This window comes from Phasianus colchicus, chromosome 2 (genome assembly GCF_987193195.1).
Source record: "Phasianus colchicus chromosome 2, bPhaCol1.hap1.1, whole genome shotgun sequence".
NCBI lineage: Eukaryota > Metazoa > Chordata > Aves > Galliformes > Phasianidae > Phasianus > Phasianus colchicus.
This window is the reverse complement of record NC_143437.1, coordinates 4123936-4143353: the sequence shown is the minus strand read 5'-3', so window position 1 is coordinate 4143353 and position 19418 is coordinate 4123936. Positions and strand designations below refer to the sequence as shown.

General features: G+C 41.8%; 1 protein-coding gene across 5 annotated transcripts in view; it reads right to left on the bottom strand.

Annotated features, from left to right (window-relative positions):
- The window catches only part of RALGAPA2 (Ral GTPase activating protein catalytic subunit alpha 2), a 122225-nt gene extending 103600 nt beyond the window's left edge, over positions 1-18625 (bottom strand). For 3 of the 5 annotated variants that reach the window (XM_090134602.1, XM_090134599.1, XM_031603354.2), the window contains exons 1-3: positions 18357-18625; positions 9942-10052; positions 9364-9413 (exon numbers count right to left, since the gene is read on the bottom strand). In XM_090134602.1, the coding sequence (XP_089990728.1) occupies positions 9364-9413; positions 9942-10052; positions 18357-18462 (267 nt within the window). In that variant the 5' untranslated portion in view covers positions 18463-18625. The other 2 variants (XM_090134600.1, XM_090134601.1) reach the window with 2 other exon arrangements.
- Between the last annotated feature and the right edge of the window lie 793 nt (positions 18626-19418).

Sequence of the window (19418 nt, the reverse complement as noted above, 5' to 3'; positions counted from 1 at the left end):
AAATAGAAATTAGGTATTACTACTGATCAACACATCAGGGTATCTGTCAGTTCTTTTAACTGATTATCCATAGTTCTTTTTCTTCCCGACTTCCTGCATGACTAGGAATAATGTTAAGTTTAAATCTTAGTTTACACAGGATGCTTGCAAGATCTCTCTCTTCATTTTAACAAAGAACAATAAGAAACACCAAGGTTTGTATTTAAACAGATTCCTCCTGACTATACTAAAACTGCAATTTCTTTTTAAAAAGGCTTTTATTTTTGCCAGCTTAGCTGAGTAATATTGTGATTGGTAGCTCTGCATCTATTGCAGTGTGCCACACTGCCCTGAAGGAGAATGCAGAGAAAGCCAAGGCTGTACCAAATCTTACGCCAAAGATCCCTATGCCCTGATGTTTTCCAGCTTCACTTGCACAGAAGTGAGATGATAAGCATTTCTGCTCTGTAAAACACTATGCAGAGCATCTTATTAACCAGCAACAAAATCAAATGTGTTCTTGCTGATTGAATGTGCTCTCAGAGGCGATGTCAATGACAAGTTCAGAATAATGTTCATTCCAGGGGAATGGATTCTGAGGGAAAAAAAAATAGCTTTCCTGATACAGCCTGTACATAATGAGGAGTTCCTATTAGTCCGCTGGCAGGTGTACCTACTTTAATCCATATCAAATGTAGAACAGCTCTCCTGTGTCTTTATATTTAAGACTATTTGGTGTTATCTGTACAGTAGCTTCAGAAGGTTCAACTATTAAAATCTGCAATAATTTTGAATTTTTTCTGCTTTTATTCACTGATTTAGGTGAGGCCAAGAGCTCAATGAAGTTAGTATGCCTGCAGCAGTTCTATCTCCATAAAGGGAGACCCTATTTATTGTATCCATAAATTATTTATAGTGGGAAAATATCTGCCCAAAGCAAGCAAGACACATATTCTTCCCCAGGCATAACACTATACAAAAAGATCATCCCAAATGTACACAATCGTGTACATTTATGATTTAAAACAGAATGCTAGAAGAATAACATTAATGCTATTACAATAATAGATGAATCAATCATAATTACAGCAGAATAAACTGAAGACTGTTCAGAAAGCTATTATGTTATAAAGCTATATATGTTAGAAAGGAGCAATTTTATTGTTATAAAAAAAATAAACCCTTCTTAATCTACTGAGCTTGAGAATCAGCCAACCAAGTCGGTGACAGACAACTTTAAACAGTGAAAGTTGTCACCACAGCAAGAGAACCAAGTAAAAAGCTGGAACAGAACCTAAAACCTGGATCTAAAGCTGAAACTCTCAATGGTAAGACAATCTACAGGGGTGAAAATTAAGCCACTTACCTGTACAGACATGAAGAAAATCTAAATAGTAAAAATAAAGTTGCAGAAAAGGGATAACCCCAAGAAATTAGAAATCAGTGTCCATGGCAATAAGAACTCAATAATAACTTAATTATTCCCTGTACACAATTTTACAATTACTTTTTATACTGTCCAGCTTCACTACACAATTTAGTTCTGCAGAATTCAATTTTAATCACTTTTTCATTCCAACCAAAATGTAGCAAGTCATTAGGAGCAACATCCTAAAACAAGCAAAGCACCCTAAGGAAATGTTAGAGATATTAGAAAAACATATTTTTGTACATCAATAAAATTAACAACACAGCTCTAAAGCCTTCCAAAAAAAAAAGCTATGAATGAAAAACTACTGCACATTTCACTGATGCAGGTTTTTATGAGACTAAGCTGTGAAAAATCCCATTTTGTTTTAAGGTGCTTAACCAATACTGCTAATTCATGCAATAATCCATTTAAAGTAGACCTACAGTGCAACCACAGAGCTCAATACTTAATATAATCACAGCATTCTTAGTCTAGAAGGAAGCAAAGTTACATATTTTTTTTAACTGATTTGACTGCATTACTAGACAGTGCTAAAAAAGAAGGGTTTATTCCTAAGCTGTGGTTGTGATGCTGATATCTACTGGGCACCCACCATTGCAGCAGGTGTTCCTCTGACAGATGCAGTGTATTTACTGCATATTGTCTGTAATCTACTTTTCAAAAGGGTTGCTAACAGACTACAGTCAATTATAAACCTATGCTGAATTATCAGCAGGCTTTGTGGAACAAGTAACTCGTGCACATCTGCAGTAATAAATTTAGGCTATACAGCTGCTTCTGCAATCATTACATTCAGATTCTGACAGCAGACCAATCCACATCTTAATCTTCTGAGTATGTGGCCACTTGCAGTTTACACCAAGATATGTTTCTGACAACAACAATGCTGTATTATAACCAGAAGCTACTGCAATAAAATTATCAGCCCAAAGTATGGGCAAGCTCAGTTAACTGATTCGAGGGTTCTGGTGGATTAACAGGCATGCAGCCCAGAAGGCAACAGCATCCCATTCTGCATCAAAAGAGGGGTAACAGCAGGGAGAGGGAGGTGATTTTCCCCCTCTGTTCTCATGAGGCCCCACCTGGAGTACTGCATCCAGGTCTGGGAACCCAAGCACTATGGACTTCCAGACTTCTGACTGTTTAGAATGTTCGCTGGAAGAGAGAATCCCTTGGGAGTCAGTCACGAAGGACAAAATGGTCCAGGAAGGCTGGACATCCCTCAAGAAGGAAATCTTAAAGGTGCAGGAGCAGGCTGTACCCCTGTGCTGTAAGACAAAGCAGTGGGAAGAAGACCAGTGTGGCTGAACAGGAAACTTTTGCTGAGACTCCAGGAAAAAAAGAGAGTTACAATCTTTGAAGAAGTATCAGGCAATTCCACAGAATATAAGGATGTCACTAAGGTATACAGAAGGAAAATTAGAAAGGCAAAAGCCCAGCAAGAACTTCATCTGGCTAGCATTGTCAAGGACAATAAAAAATGTTTTTACAAATATATTAAAAGTAAGAGGAAGGCCAAGGAGAATCTCCCACCCTTATTGGACACAGTAGGGAATGTTGGTGCTGAAGACAAAGAAGAGGTTGACATTCTCGATGCCTTCTTTACAACCTGTCTTTAACAGTCAGGCCAGTTATCCTCAAGGCTCTCAGACCCCTGAGCTGGAAGACAGGGATGGGGAGCAGAACAAACCCCCACAATTCAGATGGAAACTGTTAAAGACCTGCTGCTCCACCTGGTCCGTCACAAGGGCCAGCCCTGTTTAATATCTTTATTGAAGAACTGAACAAGGGGTCTGAGTGCAGCCTCAGTAAGTTTGCAGACAACACCAGGTAGAGGGGAAGTGTTGATCTGCCTGAGAATAGGAAGGCCCTATGGAGGGATCTGGACAGCCAGGATTGATGGGCTGAAGCCAATGGTATAAAGCTTAACAAGACCAAGTGTCAGGTCCTGCACTTTGGTCACAACTACCCCATGCGTAACTACAGCTTTGGCTGCATGGAGGTAAAGGCTGTGGGAATGTTAGCTGACAGCCAACTGAATGTTAGCCAGCTGTGTGCCCACATGGCCAGGAAGGCCACTGAAGGGAGAGCATCTCTAAAAAGTAGGCTGCTTCTTGAGAAGGAGTGCTGTACTGCCAGAGAGTCCCTCCACTGGATGGGCGAGCTTGACTCTTTCTTCTGTATATGACTATTGGTCTACGTACAAACACTTTGTTTGGTACTGCCCAGAACCTCTCAGAAGTGATTTTGCTTCTTCATGAGCAGAACAGATGCCAAGCAGAAATCTTTCACTGGGAGGGCAGTGAGGCCCTGGCACTGCTGCCCAGAGAGCTGCGGATGCCCCATCCCTGGAGGTGCCCAAGGCCAGGTTGGATGGGCCCTGGGCAGCCTGAGCTGGTGGGGGGCAGCCAGCTCATACATAGGGTTGGAAGTGGATGATCTTTAAGATCCCTTCCAGCACAAGCCATTCTAGGATTCTATGACTATAACCTCCAGAAAAATGCTTACTCTTGTACAAAGGCCAAAGCAGACCATGAATATGGGTGTACACTATCACAGATAGGCATACTATAGAATCTATTAGCACATTCCTTACATTTTACATCCACTTAACACTTAAATCCACCTGTGTGTGTACATTTTTTATCTTCAGACACAGGCAGCATATGAAAAACTTCAACAAAGGCTACTCTGATCAAGTGATCTGCTTTACTGCTTTAGAAGGAGAAGTCATGAAACTAAGAATAAAATATTTCATCCAGTGAGCACACTGAATCAGGGCTGACTGCACCAGGACGAGATGTGGCTGTTCTTAATTAATTAAGTATAATTATAGAGGATGGAAATAAATTACCTATATAATACATCAAAACCAATAGTATGCTCCTATTTTGCCACAGATGCAAAAGGGGTCTGCGTCACAGGAATCAGTATCTGATACCACAGAAAACAGTAACTGCAAAAGCACTATTAAATTAACTAAAATTACTGTTAATATTACTGCTTTTCGATTATTATTTCTTCTTTGATTCATACATTGCTTATTGTACCATTGAGAGCCCTAACTACACGGGTGATGTGTAAAATTAAGATTTCAGTAAACTACAACAGAGTCAACATAGTTTTCAGAGCATTTGTGGAAACAGATGGCACTTTTGCTTAGCATACACACTAGGTGTCACTCAAGAACAGCAGCAAAACAGTCACCAAACTATACCAGAAAAAGGCATAAGTCAAATTATTTCATAAATATTTTTATTGACTCTTCAAAAAGCTAACCCCCACCACCTGGATTCAGGATTTCTCAATCCTAAGTAATTACCTACTTAGCTAATTAGAAGAAAACTCTAGGAAACCTCTGGTTCATGCTGACAACAGATTAAATGGGGTAAGCTAACAATCAATTAGTTCTGTTTCCTATGGCTGACAATATGAATGTTTAATTACCTGGCATTTACACTCTTCTTGTCCTGTATTCTGACTGACATATTCTTGCTCTGTGCATTAAAGAGCCCTAGAAAAGGCTGTTCTCCTAAAAAGCATTAAGTTATTAAGTGTCAGAGGCATAAATGGATTGCAAAGTTACTTCTCGTACATTAACACCAGGAAGGAAATCACCTCAAATTTCATACCAATCTGGAATGATTTCTTCTTTGTTTCCTCACTGAGCTAAAATATCATTCTCTTCACTCGGAACCAAAGCAGTACTTTGTTCATATATAACTGTTTCTTTTTTTTTTCATGTATTATACTTTCCTGATATTTTTAAGCCACACTGAGTTGGTTTTTAGCCACACATTTTCAAGACCCAGGAATACATATTTATTCACTTTAACTGGGTGAGTAAGCATTAGCTATTTTCTATTCAGTAACATAGACACAGAAATTTAATTACTTATTCAAGGCCACAGAGTAAGTGTATTAATGAGATGCAATTAAAATGCACAGCCTTGCTCAGTAAATGAGGTGATACCTATTCTCACTTGGGGGTGAGAAGGGAGGAACAAAAGAATTTCTCCTGCTACTCATACAGGCATGGCACATGTAAGACCCTGTGTAATTTGATGCTGCCTTAAACAAAATCCTACATCAGATTCTTACTAATGCTTTATTGGGAATAAAGAAATAAAAGCAGAAAAAGGAACCAACTAGAAATGGTGTCCTCCTAGATATAATTTTTTTATAAGTAGAGAGGGTCTCATAGGTGAAGTAGCACTTGGTAGCAGTCTTGGCCACAATGACCATGACATACTGAAGTTTAAAATCTTCAGACAGGAGGAAAACTGCCAGCAAAACCTGAACCCTGGATATGGGGAGGGCAAACTGCTGGCTGCTCAGACAATTAGTTAGCAAGGCCCCTGGGAATGTACTTTTGAAGGCAATGGGGTCCATCACCACTGGTCACTTTTTAAATCCCGCCTCTTAAGAGCAAAGAGCAAGTAATTCCACACCATCAGCAGTCATGCAGGTGGGGCAGAAGGTCAGCTTTCCTGAGCAGGGATCTCCTTGAGCTCAGGTGGAAAAGTAAAACATACGGACTTCAGAAGGGAAACTGAGTGCATGAGAGTACAGCAATGCTGTTTACAATTGTAGGAAGAAAATTAATACAGCCAAAGCTCAGTTGGAATTGAAGCTGGCAGAGGACGACAAAAAGGGCATTTTTAATATAAGTTAACAACAAAAGGAGGACCAAAGAAAATGCTAGTCTGTTACTTGATGAAGTTAGCCATCTCACAAACAGGGATATAGACAAAGCAGAGATGCTAAATGCCTTCTTCACCTGTCTTCAGCACTGATGATGGTTCCTGGTACCACCTGAGCCCTGAGCTGGAGGACCACGATTGCAGGAATGATAAATTTCCAGACAACCCTTGGGTGAGATTTGCTATTCCAGCTGGCTACATAAGTCTATGGGGACCCAAGAGAATTCCTATCAGCCAGTATCCTGATGTTATCATGAGACCTCTCTCAATTATTATTTTTTTTAAATGGGCTTGGAAATCTGGAGAAGTTCCAGCGTTGACTGGAGGACAGAAAACGTTCTGATTTTCAAGAAGGGCAAGAAAGAAGACACTAGTAATTGCAGGCCTGTCAGTCTCTCTTGGCACCTGGTAAAATTATGGAGAAGATTATTCTGAGAGTTATTGAAAAAGAACTAAAAGACAATGTAGTCATTGTTGCCACCAGCAAGGGTTCACAAGGGGAAAGCCCAGTTTAACAGACCTAATTTCCTTTGATAACAAGGTTACATGCCAAGATGGCTAAGGAAAGACAGCAGATGTAATCCTTTGGGATTTCGGAAAAGCTTTCAACGTTGTTTCTCATTGCATCCTTATGGACAAAATGTCCATAAATACCTACGAAGATGAGTGAGCAATTTGCTGGCAGGTTGGACTCAAAGGTCACAGTAAATGGGACCGCCTTAGGATGGTGGCCAGTCACTAGTGGGGTTCTAAATGGCTCCATTTTAGGGCCAGTTCTCTTCAGTGTTTCTATAAATAATCTGGACACAAGACTCAAACGCGTACTCAGTAAGTTTGCAGATGATACTAAATTGGGAAGAGATGTTAACTCCTTTAAGGGCAGAGAGGCCTTGCAGCAACATTTTGATGAATTACAATCACTAACAGCACAAAGTCTGACAAGAGCAAGTGGCAACAGTGATGTGAAAGACCAGCCATGTTCTGGTCTTGTAAGCAGTCTTGTTCATTGCTGACAAGAATGCACAGCTAACGGTGGTGACTATGCTGAAAAATAGTGTTCTGTAGCAGAGAATGTGCTCTATCAAAGTGTTATTGTGCTCTTTTTATCTGCTGTAGTCTCAATGGAAATAAATAGGAGGCATTACTTTCAGAGCAACTTCCACTGTGTTGCCTTGAACTAATCTTCCCGTGAATTACAGAAGCAAAAACATTAAATTAAAGCTGTCAAAAGTCTTTTTTTCTTTTTTTTTTAGACAAGGAGAGGGAATAATAGACATCTTTAGAGACTTGATCCTGTTTCTTCAAAAACATAGCTTTCAATTCACTTGGAGAGGAAGTACAGACATAGCCAAGATACTGCTTCATCTTGAAACGTGAAAACGAACCTTGTCTTGTCATTTCTTTTTCCCCCATTCCTGGCTGCTCTTCTTGACTCCTTCAAGATTTTCTTACATTTCAACGCTACTTTTATCATGTAACAAGAATGACACCTTTCAGGTTTGGGGGTTTTAAAGTATAGTAAAATGGAAGAGAAAAATCTTACTATAAGAAGTGCCATGAGATTTAAAGAAAAATTACATTTGCACTATTGCTTCAGCATTTCAGTAACTGGTTTTACCCCAAAAGGAAAATCTCTTGTGTTACATGAATGACAGGATTCCTTTGCCTAATTGTTTAGATTTGTTCACATTAAGTCTTCACTCTTCAAAAGGAAATAGGATGACAGATCTTGACATTTGAAGGAATTTTGACTGCAAATTGAATATAATCAAAAAAGTTTTCTGAGAGAGACTATTGTATTAATACTTCCCTCTTCACTTATTCCTGTCATCCCTTAGTTACTTGCTGCCTCAGCTTGTTAGTGGAAGAATCATACATTGGGAAATAACATATACTTCTACAGTGATGGGAAGCATCTTCCAGTCTGTTAAGTCTGCCTCGTGTGGACACAATTTTCAATATCTTACGGTATCCAGAAGGATACATTTCCTTTTATACTCCTGAAAACAAACCATTAGCATATGTGATTACCAAATTCATGCAGAAAGCCCCACAACAAGACTTAGCTACATGTCACCTGTTTTCTGAGCTTATCATCTTTGAAATCCCAAATTTGGATCAAACTTCCTTGATGTCAGAATTTATTGTTCAAAAACAGAGAATACTAATTTGAAAAACTACCCCACAACTTTGAAAGCTGAAGTCGAAGTAGCACATCTAAGAAATCTAAAAGAACATGTTGCAAGGGTACCAAAGAAAGCAGTGTATTAAATTCTTCCTTCTAACGTATTTCAAAAGACAACTCTAGTTTTAGCAACGAGAGATTTTTTCATCTTCACAGACATTACTTGCAGTTGACCTGACAAATACACAGACAAATATACTCAAGCTGTTCCTTAAGTTACAGAAAAGTAATGCAAGGATGTAATAGTTGCTCTATTCAAGATTTCGAGCCATACCTTCTCACCAAGAAGCAATCCACCTTGAAGTTCTGATGTACTCCTATTTACACTTTTTTTTGATTGGGTATGTTAATTAAAATTTCTCTTCTGTGTATCATGAACTACCACATTATCAAGTGTGCTCAGTAACTTGAAAAAGTTAAGAGCAGCAAATCAGAATGATTTACAATTAAGAAGCAATGTACTACTTATATTCTGAATGCATTCTCATTCAAGTACTGCAAGGGAAACTAAATACAGTAAGGCATTCAAATTCACCACAAGATTTCTCAGAACTGAGCAGCTACATTTTTATACCTGTAAAATATTTATGATCTAAAATGAATGAAATTTAATTTTTCCTTTAAAATTTTACTGCCAAGGCTCAAAGTTTGAGGAAGTTTCCCTCACACGTCCTCCTCTCTACTTCTGGTTCAACCAACCTAGTCTACCACCCTAAGGGTACCAATTAATAAAATAACTGTACTTAAACAATATGACACTGTCCAGAGCCACATTTCAGACTACTCTGCAAACTAAATTAGTTTACTTGTCTTTGATAAAATCTAACTCTGGATACTCTTTCAAGCCAGATATTTCTGTGGCATAATTGTTTTTATTATTGCTGTATCTGAAAACAGCGCACACCCTAGTTCTTTTCTGCCTTTTATCTCTTACAGTCAGGGACACCTACTGTCATTTTGACTGATGTCAGGTTTTACCTCACCTTGTAAAGGTGGCAGCAAGCACATAATGACAAGAATGTATACAATTAGACAGAAATAGTTCCCTAATAAGGAAAACTTACTTCAAAAAGAAAGAGAATGGAGTCCAGCTCCTCCCTCTGTGATTTATTCCCTGCAAGAGAGAAAACAACATAATTTGACATAATACACAGTGTGATGAAATGGATGGAGAAAATACACTGCTGTTACTCAACTGAAGTCAACAATGCTGCACTTGGTTTAATTCATCTAGTATCAAAAGGGGAGGATGTTTCTGAATTTCAGTCTCTCTCCCCTCTTTAGGCATAGTTAAGAGTCCTATATCTGCAAAGCAACGTGATTGGGTTCACCTTGGAGCAACCAGTTATTCCATTCAGTGTTCAGGTTTGCTCTGTGGATTTCTGATATTTTTCAGTTGAACAAACACATACTTAAGTGTAGGATACAGGCCATCAATATTTCAAAACAAGATGAGAAGATGTGCATGAAATTGTACAAGAGCTAATTTTGGTGTAGAAATTATGCTTAAAACCATAAACACGTATTTACAACTTGTCAGTTACCTACAATATTTCAAGCAGCAATTTCCCATGGTCTGTGATTCTATGATCATCACTACTGATACCGTAAAATTAAGATGCCAGCTAAACCTAACACTTACCTTTTTGTTTCAGGCTATTTTCCAGTGTTATGAAGTTTTCATAGAAGATAAAAAAAATTTGAGAATAATTGTTCTCAAAAAACTGCTTCAGGTCACTTCCATCCACAATATCTAGCAAGAAGAACAAACTGAGTTATTACACAGCATCTGAAACCTGGAAACACTTTTCTTCATGCAAACTGGAGAATGAAGTACATTATGAAACAATTTTAGTGATTTCATTAAATATTCTATACTAGATTGTGATTCCATCAGTAGAAATGAAATAGAAAAATATATGCTTTTACTTAGTTTTTCTAAGTTTGCATGTTGTTTAGGTTTGTTTTCCATCTTAAAAAAGAAAGACAGGATGCACCCACATACCACTTCCATAACAATTCTTAATCCACAGGAGATATTTTTTACTAACAAATGTGAAAGCTGTCTGTCATCAAAATAATTCAGCAGATCTCCTAATAGGGGTTATATTAAGTATACACTGAACTCAATCCTTTCGGATCATCAGAAGTGTACATTGCTAGAAATTCTTCCACATGCCCCAAAGCATGAAGTAACATGACTGAACCCAAACATAGCAAAGATGCTAAATGATTTAGCCATTAACATGGACTAGCTTTTAGCCCAACTGATAGCCAACTGCACCACTGGTTCATTTATGAACAATTTTTTAAATTACTTTGGAAAATTATACAACACAGCAGCCATCCTGTAGCTGTCTGCAAAGATTCCAGACGTCATTAAGAATCCTCAGTGAATTCAAAACAATTCATTTTAAAAAAAATAATAATTGCATGGAACCTTCACCCAGGGGTAAAATCAACCTTTTACACTGAGTAGAGGAAGTCTGCACAGGAAGTTTCAATAAAAGGGCAAGACCAAGTGAAGGCTAAAACACAGCTCTAAAAGACCAAAGATACATTCACAGTGACTGCCTGAATACCAAACAATAATGGGATGTTAAAAAGAAAGGTCAAATTGAAACATTTTCATTTATAATGAAACAACTGCAGATTTCTCTACCATTTATAATTGTTTGTAATTTTCAAGTTTAATTACAGAAAAAAGAGTTAAGAGCGTTTGTAGAAATTTATAGTGTGTTGCTGCTTGACAGAAGAAAGCTTATTTTTACCTTCATTACGAATTTAATCCAGTAATCTGATTCTCTCAGGAGTTAAACCTGTATCACAAAGTCAATTGTTTCAATAAATAAAAATCTGAGTGCCAAGCAGTCCAACCAAGCAGATTTAAATTACCGTTGCCAGTAAGATGAAATAAATTAGATCATCAGAGAAAGGTCTACTAATTCTAAAAGATATACAATGCAGGGGCTAGAGACATTTCTTGTCCCGTATTTCAAGATCTAGAAACTAAATGCTCACAAACACACAGCCTGAGGCTGACGTGGAGGAGGAGGAAGATAAATACGCTGCTGAAGCATTGCTGTGGCATCAGCAAATATTGCTATCTGAAGATGTTCATCAGCACTGCTCAACCAGAAATCAGATTTCGCATGGATTTTAATGTGCATTTAGAAATAGTTCTATCAGAACAGCACTCAACTCCAGAAAGGAATTGATATAGTTTTGTAAATTACATCAAATACTGACAAATTAAAAGATACCAAGGGAAGGTGAGCCTGTCATCAGCCCTGTGCCAGCTGGGACACCACCTGCACACCATCCTACCTGGGGAGGATGGGAAGCAGGGTAAAAGCTGGAGTTTTCATTAAAAGAGTCACAGAACTATTTAGTAAATAAATAAGCCTACCCAGGCCAAACTGAAGCAATCTAGAGAATAGCTGTAGGAAAGTACTTTGAGCACACAAGACAGCTAATGTTAGAAGCAGAGGTCAGAGATCACTGGGCTAAAGACTGACTGCTCCTACCACATTTCTTCTCCTCTTCTGGAAATCCCACTGCTCGCAAGAAATACTTCCAAAACATGAGCTGTATCTTATCTACAGTTTTCATTCTGTTTCCAAACCACTTCCAATTTCAAAGTAACTTACAATATTCTACAAGGTATGTTTTGATGCCAGCATAGCTATCTGACTACGTTGTTTCTGCACCACCAGAACAAGCAGGTATTTCTGGAGAAAAAGAAATGCCAGCAATCATTCCCAGAAGTTAATTGCAAATCTAGCTGTTAAATTTATCTGGTAATTAATCAAATAAAACAAATCAACATATTCCCAATTTCTTTAAAAAAATAAAACGGAAGCCCATGCACACAACACTACCTTGGGCCTTAGCGTAGAGTTAAGATATCAAATAACATTATTTTTTAAGCAAAAAAAAAAAACCCTAACATTTTCTAAACATGACATTTGCCAACCATACTTTAATTACGCTTGTTCTTTGCTGCAGTTGATTTGGCCAAGGAAAGATGTAATTCCACCCAGAAGTAAGAAGAGAAAGTGTAAGAATTGTTAACAGCCTCTCGAGAAAGCCATTCATTAATCAAGCCAACAAAGCTGAATACAAGAAGAACCAACAACATCACACATCAACAAAAGATTGATGTTAGCCTTGGACAGCACTGGTGTTTCATGGTTTTTTATCCCCCAAAACAATAAATTGATAGCTTTTCTGCAATAAGGCTTTGTTTGGATGCTTGCAGTACGGCAACAATTAGTGCATGGAAACTCTTTTACATGGTATTGGTTTTATTGGTTTCCTTCAAGCTACTGGTGTTGAATTTGCAAGTTAAGTGCAATTATTCCCCTCTATGAATGCGTTGTTAAACACAACTCTAGGAGAAAACAAGGCTTTCATTTACAAGGCATTCATATGAAAGAATGAGTTCATTAAGGAAACTTTCCCTTTAAATTGTGAAAGGAGGAGAAAGGAGCTGCCTAATCAGAAAAAAAAAAAAAGTAAATTCTCTATTCTATAAATGTGGCATTTCGGAGATGACTCATCTGTTACTGTGACATAAGCATGCATTCTCAGTCACATCCTTTCCCTACTGAACTACTTTGTTCTTTATACTCCTTTGCAGGATATGGAGAATAAATTGGGAGAATACGGAGAATAAACCTTACACTTCAAAATTTAAGATTCTGAATTCTGAACCACAAAAGTCATCAGCAACACCTCCATTTGCTACCTTAGGACAAGCTATTGGCTCTGAAAGTAAGACTTTCTTGCAATTGTGTGAGCAAGCTGTCATCCTGACACCACTGCTCAGCTCCCCTAATAAGAGCAAAGCAGCAACCCCCCCTCCAGGCTCCCCTCTGGGCAGGCAGCAGCACACACAGCACACCTGGGGCTCTGCCCACCTTCCTCCCCAGTTCCACTGCTTCTGCCCTTTTCACAGAGACCATCACCACAACAAAAGCTGATGAGAAAGAGTCCTTCACAAGATGATTTTTGAGAAAGTGTCGTTTACTATTTCTCAGTAAAGATCCTAAGGTTAAATACTGACTTTTGCTGCATCGAATTGACTGAAGAAACACAAGCATTGAAGGAAAATTAAAGAGCAAAGCTGAACTGTGGGTGTTAGGTTATGTTTTTCTATTTTTTTTTTTATTTATATTGACTGATAGGTAACTCTCACATTACTACCGGTGAAAAACAACCACCTTATGAATTCACAACTGAGTACTAAAATCTAAGGCAAGCTGGCAAACATTACCAGCCGTCAGACAGTTGGTGCCTTTCCAAGAACACGTATAACCTGACTCCATTCCCTATGCAAGGTCAGGTGGTTCATTAGCTAATGCTTCCCACGAGCACTCTGCAGCTTTCACAGCAACACGGAGGAAACAGCAGGACATTCTGGAGGGTGTATGTGAGAATCCTTCTCTAGAAAACACAAAAATCAACTCATTAGATGATGGCAAGTCACCCGCACTTTTCTTACAGCTTAACCTTAAAATTTAAGGAAATTAACTATCCAGGAACCATCTAGTAGGAATTTGAGTGCATTGCATGCTCAGTGCTCTTCTTGGTTCTTTACATATATATATAAATAATTGTGCCCTTATCACACCAGTTTTCCTCTTATTTCTGTATTAACAATGACGTGTTACCGCATTTGTTTAAGCTGTGAGAAAGCCTCCCTTAATTCCATGAACTTCCAGAGTCAGGTGGTTTTATGTGAGGTTTTATGTTATTTATATATAGCTCTCACAATCCCCAGGGATTTTCTTTGTCTCGAGTACTTAAAAAGAAGTAAAGGAGATGAAAAGATGACTTTGCAGTCATGCTCTGGTTAATGATAAACTTTTATGATCAGCCTCACCCCACAAACTTCATGCTATTTTTACTAACTGCCTCAGGAAAAAAAAAAAATGACAATTGTTTCAAATTAGAGCTTTAAATGCTAAGTAAAAGCCTATAAGATCAGTTTTGTTCTTTTTTTCAATTTCCCATTTTTCCCATTTCACAGGGAAACTGTTACCATTACTAAAAGGCCATCACTGAAAAATAAATTCTAATTAGAGCAATTTCTAAAATAATTTTAACATCAAGTGTTGCTGGTAATCCAAGGAGCAACAGCTTTTCTAAACACAGACATTTGCAAGCATTAACTTCTGGATGTGTCTAAAATAATGTTACTAGCAAGCTCCCACCATTCGAGCAATACAACCTAAGCCATTACAACCTAACCACAAGGTTATCATCTCTTACATCTGTCAGTACAAAAAAAATTGAAGTTCAGCCACTTGAGTCAGTATTATTGTGACCACCTCTCGGGCAGCTTGCAGCACATTCACAAGCAGCAATGGGAAAGTTTTCATTTTCTAAGTGTTATGTGAAGGATGGCAGCCAACTGAAATCACCAGAGATCATCCTACCCACACACTGACTTGACAACTTCCAGCCTACAAGAAACAAGAAGACCCAAGCATGTGCTGCAGCCCTCAGGCAAATCATGCCCTGAAATCAGCAAGAATAACACCAGCACAAAGAAGAGGCTCCCCACCAGTATGAAACAAAGCTCAAGTGCCCTGTGATATCCCCTCCACTTGTATGCACCAACAAATAATGGTCCCATGTTGATTAATGAAGAGCACTATGGTAAACAGAGGTCACTGCCCCCACAGCACCATATTCATAAAAGATACTGTGTTGTGACACATCTATTCTTGAAGACAGATGAAAATTCCACAGGAAGGCTACAACATCTACGCAGCAATTAAAAAAATGAATTCTTTAGTATTGCACCTAACACAAGTGACCACCCACTTGACAATAGTAAGGTTTTCATTCCAGACATCACATAGTCATGTCCACAAACAACCGTCCCACTGAGTGACAACCCAGCAAACACAGGGACACACCTCACAGAAGCAGGACCTCAATTCTTCAAGAGACCTGAGGGATGTTATAAGCAACACACTTGAAGGGAAGATTTCCTTTGATAAAAACTTCCACGGATGACAGCTAAGAGACCTGAATCAATCAAGAAACGGGTTTTATTGTTTCTGCTGCTCACACAACTCCTTATTTAAGGAAATAAACATTCTTTCCCCTCCCAGCTCTCTTATTATCTTCCTTCCTCTTATTTTTACCCTCCTACATCAGTAGCATCTCAGAAAAGTAAATCCATTTCACTTAGAATTGAATTTGTGAAATAACAAAGAACAACACCATGACATCTCCATCCATCTGTTACTCCAAGAACAAGTGCCACTGTGGGCAGAGAGAAGCAGAGGAGGGCAGGGAATGACGACCCAAGAAGGGCTGTAACTTCTGACTGAACTCTGGACTTTTCATCCACATAACCACAAGTGCTGAAAGGGGAACACGAACTGAAAGCTGCCGTATTTTGGATTTCTTCAGGCCTGCTTATTTTAGTGATGGGAGAGGAAAAGGAAAAAATGTAATGTCTGCCAAGCCCTGACTTTTAGAACTATCTTTCTTTAGGATGGTTTCACAACATGTTCTAAAACCTCATTTGGTAAAGAAAACACTTCCCCAGATTACTTCAAGCAAAACTTGAAATTATTTTAGTATGGCTTGTGGAGCACATGGTCAATAAGTTAAATGTACAGTTGCAGTGCATGATCATAATGCACTGCCTAAGGATTTTGGAAGGCAGATGAAGATACATGGTATGATTTAAAAATAAGCAAACAAAACCAAGCAAACAGAACATTTTATACACCTCTAGTCCAAGAAATGCACAAGCTTGGTCTCCAGAGAGGATAAAAAATACATACATATCAAAACAACTGTCGAGCATAATATGAGACTACCTACTCATCTGTCCAGCACTTTTTCCACTTATTAACTACCCCCAAAAATCTCTTTTGAGATAAGCTCGCTAAATGCATGGGAAGTATCATGTTTAAATCACAGAGAAGTTGGATTAAACCTATAAGAAAAAAAAAAACACCCAACACAAGTACGTCCACAACCTGCTAACCTATCAGAGACTTCTACTCATTCATTTTGGCACTCTCATGGAGCACAGCTATCTCAAAGCAATGTCCTGAGGGAGACCCAGCACTGTCACTCAGAACCACACACAGCACTGTCACTACAAAAGCTGCTCACTTTGCTACAGCACATCAAGAAAGCTTCTTATGTATTTTCTCCCGTCACTGAAATGCTGCAGGAAGAGGCTTCTAACCTCAAGCCCCACTGACCCATGCTGCAGACCACAGTGAGGTTCCCCCATGCAGCCTGATGCCGCAGGCAGAGCACTGGGAGGACTCCACAAAGCCTGTGCTTCCTCCTAGATGGTACCAGTGGCTCTTGCATCCCACAGTGCTGACAGCCAGCATGTGCAGTGACCAAGAAGAGCAATGTGGACACAGTGACTGACTTAATTTTCTTGAAAAGTCACTAATCTCGTGCTCTTCCCTGCAACCAGTTACCGAAGTCTCGCAGCTAACAAGGTGTCTCTTAGGCTCTCACACAGGGTCAGCTGCGGCTGAGATGGGCCACCAGACTCAAAAAATGAGCAGAATACACAAGAAACGGAAATTTTGTGCATCACTTTTTCCTCCTTGTTTCTCAAAAAGTAAACCAAAATGAGGTTAACAAGTATTAATACCACCATTAATTCTCTAAACCAGGACAGTGCCCAAGAGCGTTTAAAACAGCTACTTCCTGCTGCTGTTTGCTCATCAGCAGAACATAAGGCCACCCAAAACCCTACAAGACTTAGATTACAATCAAAATTCAGCAACAGGTTTCAATGTTTTGAATAAAAAGAGAGGCGTTAAGACTTCCGCTCTAGGAGATGCTGAAGAGAGGTTCAGCCCTGCAACAGACAAGGGAAGTATATCCCACACTACAAGCTCCTTAAAGTTAAAATAAATAGACAAATTAGAAACATAGAGGTTGGAAAAGACCACTGAGATCACCAACCACAACCAAATCCCACCGTGCCCACTGCCCACATCCCTCAGAGCCACATCCCCATGGCTCTGGGACACCTCCAGTGAGCCCAGCACTCCCTGGGCAGCTGTGTCAGTGCAGAATCACTTCTGGAGAAGGAATTGTTCCTAACAGCCAACCTGAGCCTCCCCTGGCACAGCTTAAAGCCATCCCCTCTCGTCCTATGGCCGTTCCCTGGGAGCAGAGGCCGACCCCACCTCACACAGCCTCCTTTCGGGTCGTTGCAGAGAGCCACGAGGTCTCCCCTGAGCCTCCTCTTCTCCAGACCGAACAGCCCCGCTTCCCTCAGCCGCTGCCCATCACACTTGTGCTCCAGACCCCTCACAGCTCCGCTGCCCTTCTCTGCACACGCTGCAGCCCTCGGTGCCTTTCCTGCAGTGAGGGCCCAGCACGGAGCGCAGCACCGAGGTGCGGCCTCCCCAGTGCCAGTGCGGAGGGACGGTCACCTCCTGCTGTTGACACACGCCGGGGTGCCGTTGGCCTCCTTGGCCACCTGGGCACACTGCTGGCTCACGTTCAGCCGGCTGTCAGCTAACGGCCCCGCAGCCTTTACCTGCGCACAGCTTGCCAGCCACTGCCCCAGGGCTGCAGCGCTGCGTGGGGCTGCCGTGGCCAAAGCGCAGCACCCGGCGCTTGGGTTGGTGAGGCTCATCCCGCTGGGCTCAGGCTGATGAGTGAAGAACAGCCCGGACGCACCGGTCTTCCGAAGACACATCCTGCGGGGCTGCTGGCAATTCCGCACCCCAAACAGCCATCAGCTCCCAACGCTTTACCACCAAACGACACAAGCCATCTCCGCAACCCGCAGGCACTCGTCGCCTCGCCAACTCGGCAATCTCGGGCAGCGCCGCCCCGCACCAGCTCTCTCCCTCCCTCCCCCCGGTGCCGAACCGCAGCCCCGCCGGCTCCGAGCCCTTTGTTGTGAGGTGGGAGATTTGAAAGCGTCGCAGCGCGGAGCTGCGGCTGTGCGCGGTGCCGCCGCCCTCGGGGCTCCGCACGGTTCCCTCAGCCGCTCCCGCCCGCAGCCCGCTTCCCTCGGGGCGGGGCGGCTCTCACTCACCCAGCAGCGCCCGGAGGTGCTTGAGGCGGGTCAGCACGTCCCGCTTGGGGTCTAGAGCTTTCTGCGTGGATTTCCTGGCGTCGGCGTGGCCCTTCCTGGAGAACATGGCGAGCCCCTCGGGTGGGCTCCGCGGGAAGGACGGGAGGGCCCGGCCGAGAGCGAGTCGGAGCGGGAAGCGAAGCGAGGCGACGGCAGCGTCTCCGCCGGCCCCGCGGCTCGCCACCCTCCGCCGCCGCCGTGGGTGGGCGTGACGAGGCGGAACCCGCCGCCTCCCGCCCGCCCGCGCCGCCCCACTGCGCAGCCGCGGCGGCCTGGCGTCGCGCGCGGTGACTACAACTCCCGGCGTGCATCGCGCGGGAGCGGTCTCTGCGCGTGGCGGAGCGCCGCGCGTGGCACGCCGGGAGCTGTAGTCTTCGCGCACGGCGGTGCGCTGTTGCGTGACGTCACGCTGACGTCACCGCGCCGCGGAGGGGGCTGAGCGCGTGTAGGAGCACGGCGCGGGGTGAGTTTGCGGTGTGGGGCACGGCGGGTCTTGTGTGTGGCGTCCAAGTAAAGACAAATGCTGGGCAGATTTGCAGTTCAGCAGCAAAACTGTGGTTTTTTTCTCAGAATCAGAACCCAACAGGGCTTGAGTGAAAGGCCTGTCAGTAATATCCTGATCAGAAAAGTGAGCTTTAGTAAATCTCAGAGTGACACAGCATCACGGAATTGGATGGAAGGGACCTGTGGAGATCCTCCTGTCCATCCCTCTGCTAAGGCAGTTCCCTACAGCAGGGTGTGTGTCCAGAAGGTCTTCAGTATCTCCAGAGAAGATCACCAGCTCTCTGGGCATTCTGTTCCTATGCTCTGTCACTTCTTCCTTGTGTCACTATGCAACTTGCTGTGCCCCAGGCTGTGCCCGTTGCCCCTTGTCCCGTCCTCCACTGCAAAGATCCGCCCCCAGCCGCCTGACTCCCGCACGTCCGATGAGTGCAGTAAGATCCCCTCTCAGCCTTCAGTTCTAATCAGCCCCGTGTGTCAGCCTGTCCTCGCACAGGAGCTGCTCCAGGCCCCTCACATCGC